General features: G+C 56.5%; 1 protein-coding gene across 1 annotated transcript; it reads right to left on the reverse strand.

Annotated features, from left to right (window-relative positions):
- Positions 1 to 1,954: 1,954 nt before the first annotated feature.
- LOC103260714 (CD9 antigen-like) lies at positions 1,955 to 4,503 on the reverse strand (the record flags this gene model as incomplete). Its single annotated transcript, XM_008058362.1, has 4 exons — positions 1,955 to 2,421; positions 3,505 to 3,588; positions 4,185 to 4,274; positions 4,405 to 4,503. Coding segments are annotated over 4 exons (339 nt in total), but the record flags the coding sequence as incomplete, so codon positions are not given.
- Positions 4,504 to 5,215: the final 712 nt, after the last annotated feature.

The raw sequence follows: 5,215 nt of genomic DNA on the forward strand, positions 1-5,215 counted from the left end.
CTCAAGAAATCCTCCTGCCTCGGCCTTCCAAATTGCTGGATTAGAGCGTGAGCTACTGTACCCAGCCCATCCAATATTATTTATAGGAAACGGGAAGACAGGGCACAGCCCTGAGTTGTTCCTGGACTTCGGTAGTAGCCATCTGGCCACACGACTCCACCTGTAGCCAAGGAGGAGCGTGGACCTTGTGTGCGGCACAAGGACCTGCTTTTCCGAGAGGGAGCAGGCGTCACATGCAGGGCTGATGTCACAATAGTCGGGGGGCAGAACACCTTGCGTTGAGAGTGTCACCCACCCCTGCGTCCAAGGAACGGTGAACCCGTCACGCCCACAACCGGGACAGTAACGTCAACGCTCAAATGAACACATGAACAGGGCCTGAGGGCCACAGAGCAGCAAGGAGACACACGGATGCCCACCCAGCTGTTTCTTGAGGGCGGGGTAAAGTATACACAACACACAACTGGCCATTTGCCAGTTCTAAGTGCACAAGGCAGTGGCACAAGGTGCCTTCACAACGTGGCGCGGCCGTCACCACTATCCATTTCCAGAATTCCTCCAGGTCCCAGACAGTCACGCTGCACCAGGCAACACTCACTCCCTGTTCTCTTGCCCCTCACCTGCCGTCTGACCCTCTGAACTTGCCCACTCCAGGTGCCTCCTATAAGGGAACGATGGAACCCTGGTTCTGCTGTGCTTGGCTTATTTCGCTGACCACGTGTTCAAGGTTCATCCCTGTGGCGGCATGTGGTGGGATTTCCTTTAAGTTGCAACAATACTCCCTTGGGCAGACGCGTGTTTTATGTGTCCGGTCATCTGCGGATGAACACGTGTTCCTGCCTTTTGGCTTTGGTGAGTAATGCAGCTACAAACGCTGGGGTGTGATTGCTGAATGTAATGGCTTTCAGGGACGTTTGGATTCTTTTTTCCTGTTTACCTTGCCTTAATGCTCAGAAAGCCCCCGACCTGAACGGGAGTGGGAAACACAAGTCGGTTTCCCACGCCTGCACCTCCCTCCCCTCGTGTTCCCCTCAGCCTGTCGCCACCGTCTGCCCCCCTCTGGGTTTCCCACTAGATCGCGGACAGTCTGAGCAGGCGCTTGTCTCACAGCTGTGGTGGCTTTGGGGTCTGTCCGCCCGGCCAAGCTGAGCCGCACCTCTCAGATTCCCTTCCTTTTCGACAAAGGGGACCCCCGTGGGAGGGGGAGGTGGAAAATGAGCAGCGGTCATCCCACGGCTTCCACCGATTGTCCCTTCTCTGCTGGCTCACCTCGGTGACTCCAGCTCCTGGGGCAGTGCCTGTTTGGCTCCACTGCAGGGGCCTGACCTCGTGGGCCTCGTCTCAATGTCAGGGGCAATAGGAATTGACACGGAGTGTCTGTCTTCACGGGCTCCAGCTCCGGCTGGGGTCCCAGTGGGTTCCTGCTCTCCCTCCCTTGACGCCCACCTTCTCTTCCTGACTGTCCAGAGACCGCTTCACCAGCCCCTGTGATGGCACAGATCAAATCCCCTCGACAAGTCCCTTCAGACTCGATCTTAGTGGTTCTGCTTGTCTGGGTCAAGCCTGACGAGGATACACTCACTCATTCATTCAACCAACAAATATCAATTGACCAAAAACTCTGAGCCCCTGCTAGGCACAGACACTGGGCTCTGGGCAGTGAATGAGACAAACTCCCTCTCGCCATGGCGTGTGTGGGTACCGGCGTGTCCCCAAGACACCGCACAACGCCACATGACGAGTCTGGAGACCAGGTTCTGCCTCGTCTGTGCCACCTCAGACCGGACCCTTCATCTCCCCATGTCTCGACCTCCTCATCAGAGAAGTTGGGCGACCAACCTTCCACCTGCTTCTCATACGAACGCACTTAGAGTAAACAGCAGCTGAAAGACATCTGAAAGACACAGGTCTAAAGATAAATACCTAAGAGAAACAAAGCCAAAAACCAGTCCAGGATAGTCTCATAATCTTTATTACGTATCAAATTGTCTTCAATAAGTTACAACCCGATTAAATTTGATAGATGTTTCATCTATTTAAAGACAGAAAACCATCTGTATGTACAACGTCTTGTCTAGAGTCTTAGCGAGTAGAGTCCCCTTCATTGCAGGATCTCTGCGTCGCGTAACGAGCAAAAGCAAACGACCAAAAAGTAGAAACCGAAGCAAACCAAACTCCTCACCTACAGATATGGATATCGGAGAAAGCATTAAGAGACAAATATAAAATAACTCTGTGTTCGCTTGTTTAGAGATGCATGGCGGATACTAAAATTAGTGACGAGATACAAAAAACGAGACAAAAACGCCCACGGCTGCGGCGGCACGTTCTCCCGCTCGGGCCCGGCGGCCGGCTCTAGACCATGTCGCGGCTCCTGCGGATGGCACAGCACAGGACCATGCTGAAGATCATGCCGAGGATCTGGAAGACAGGAGGAGACGTGGGACGGGGCGCTTGGGTCTGAAGGAGGGCCGAGGGGCGGGGACACGTGTGCCGCTGGACGCGAGACCAACGGCCGGGGGCCCGGCGCCCGCCAGGCCACACGACGGCCAGGGCGCCAGAGCACAAGACCTGGGCCCGCAAGGCGAAGGACCGCTAGACGTGTGGGGCTCTGAGCGGCGGCGGGCAGTGGCCAGTGCCAGCCTGGGCGCAAGCCCCTTCCCTGAAGAATGCTCAGCGTGAGACCGATAAGCTCGGAGCAAAATGTGAAGCCCAAATCCCAGATACTGCAGTAGTCCACAGGGTGCTTTGGTTTCTGTCTTTGGTACATGTGCATTGAATATTCTGCCTTAAAAGGTATTGTTATGTCTTTGACTGAAAGATGCTCCGAGCCCTTCTCAGATGCATTGAAGGAAGCAAATGTCCACTAAGGCAGGCAGTTCCCTACCGAGCTGTCTTGAAGGGGCAGAGGAGAGCTGGGGAGACACATGGAGCTAGGTCATCCCAAGGATAGCTGCGTCCCCTACAGGGCTCTCCCTCACCGGGAGAGGGCATGACCCCAAGGCAGCCAACTGGCCCTTGATGACTTCAGGGGCTGATTAGCAGCAGACGGATCCTGTGAGCTTCCAGGCCCTCTTCTGGCTGTGGAAGTCCACTTGTGGACACCCTTCAGACTAGAGGAGGAAACAGAAAAGTCCCCCCCAGATCGCTCCTAGGGAATGGCCCTAAGTACACTCACAAAGTTGCAGATGCTGACAGGACACACTCTGAGGCCCAGAAGGGCTGGCCTTGCCTCAGGGGGTTCCGAAATCTGAATGGCCAAGAGAGCCGGTCTGTGTATACACCAGAAGGAAGCTCAGATGCTCTAATTATGAGCGGAGGGGCCATGGTCATGTTCGACCCCAGTGTGTGTCCACTACCTAGTGATAGGATGGAACCGCTGAGAGCACCTGCCCACAGGTAGATGAGGTTTAACTTAGTTCATAGCGCACAGCATTCAGGACAGTGTCTGAGCGGAGTAAAGGGCAGTTCCTGTGATGCCACCCCTGCCTGTCACCCACTCACCATGACCACCGCGATGCCGATGCCCACTGCGCCGATGATGTGGAATTTGTTCTCGAAGACCTCCCTGATGGCCTCGGGGCAGGGCTGTGGGAGGGAGAGCAAGACCTGGGTCACACACAATCCCTCTCCAGGGCTCCTCTTCCCTCCCAAGGCACGGGTCGTGGCACGGGTCGCACCCCAGGAGCACGGGTGGGCAGAAGACGGGCTGGGGACAAGAGTGTGCGGGGACAACAGGGGTTCTGGCTGGTGGCTCTGCCAGTGCGTCCCCAGCCCCAAAGGACCGCAGGGAAGGAAGAGGGACAGGCCCTGCTGGGGCTTGTTTCTGAGGTGGTTGTAGGGTCATGTTTCAGGGTTCTGGGGCGGGACATTCCTCCAGCTCACAAGCACGAGCCACTGACAAGGTCAAAAAACAAGAAGCCGGAGCCCAAGCCTGAGAGGCACGCCTGTCCTCGACAGCTTGGGGCAGGGGCGCAGCCATGGGCACTTCTGGTCTGGCCTGGTATCTGCCTGCTGTCCAAGACGGAACAGAGGACTCAGAGTAGGGGAGAATGGAGAGGGTGGCCCTGGGCCCTGGCATGGGAGGAGAGGGCATTTCTGAAGCGCCGGCTGACAGCACTCTGTGTTCGCGGAATGTGCCCAGAGCCAGGGGCAGGGACACCAGAGGGTGCTCTTAGGGCTACCTTTATGGAGACGGATTCGAGTAGGTCCTTCTGGGGGCAGATGTCCGAGATAAACTGTTCCACGCCCCCAGCCACGCCACAGCAGTTCAACTACAGAGAGAAGGCCGGCACGGGAATGAGAGAAACACGTCAGAAAGGGCCACTCAGGTGGAAGCGTGCCGGTCCGCACAACCCACCCCGGAGAAGCGTCAGAGGGCGCGGCCTCTGCAGGCGGCCCTACCGCGGAGTGGATGGCTTTCAGCGTCTCCCGCTGGGGCTCGTCCTTGTTCTTCAGCTTGGCGTAGGTGTCCGTGTAAAAGTCCTGGAGCTTCTTGATCACCTGCGATGGCCGGACAAGGGCGGGGCAGGGACGTTGTTTCACATCGGTTGTGAGCAAATGTCACCCGTCCCACCTCGTTCACTGTCTTTCAGTCCTCAGCCAACCAACGCCTGTGCGGGGAAATGGCACCAGGCAGACAAAAGCCACAGCACCCTTCCCTCGGAGTCTCTGGGCGCTTCCCGTCCCCCCGACATCCTCCAGGGCCGGCTCCAGTCATTTGTCCATGTCTCTTTCACCTATGGTTGGTCCCTTCGGCCTCCACTTGGCTCCTACATCGAGTCTCCTCATGCTAAAGACGATCACTGAAAATCCCTTTAGCCGAGGGTGGGAGCGCGCGCCTGTAGTTCCAGCTCCTTGGAAGGCTGAGGCGGGAGGACCGCCGGAGCCCAGTGGGTCTACGCTGGGTGGCTGTGAGCAGGCCGCTGCACCTCAGTCTGGGTGACAGAGTGAGATGCCAACTCAAAAAAGAAAAGAAAAATCCCCTCCTGACCTGGCTGTTTCAACAGGCTCCGTCTCCTTTTTGTCTTCCCTGAGGTGTGACTTGGGGCAGATGACCAACCTCTCTGTCAGTTTCTGCACTGGTGGGAGATCACAACAGTCCCTACGGCTCATATAAAACCACGAGGATTTAAATGAGATACCGCAGGCTAGATCTGTCTGGAGCAGTGGAAATTTGGAAGCAGTGTTAGCTACTGTGACATTATATGGGGGA

Source organism: Carlito syrichta, unplaced genomic scaffold (genome assembly GCF_000164805.1).
Source record: "Carlito syrichta isolate Samal-C Ts95f unplaced genomic scaffold, Tarsius_syrichta-2.0.1 Scaffold89721, whole genome shotgun sequence".
Lineage (NCBI taxonomy): Eukaryota > Metazoa > Chordata > Mammalia > Primates > Tarsiidae > Carlito > Carlito syrichta.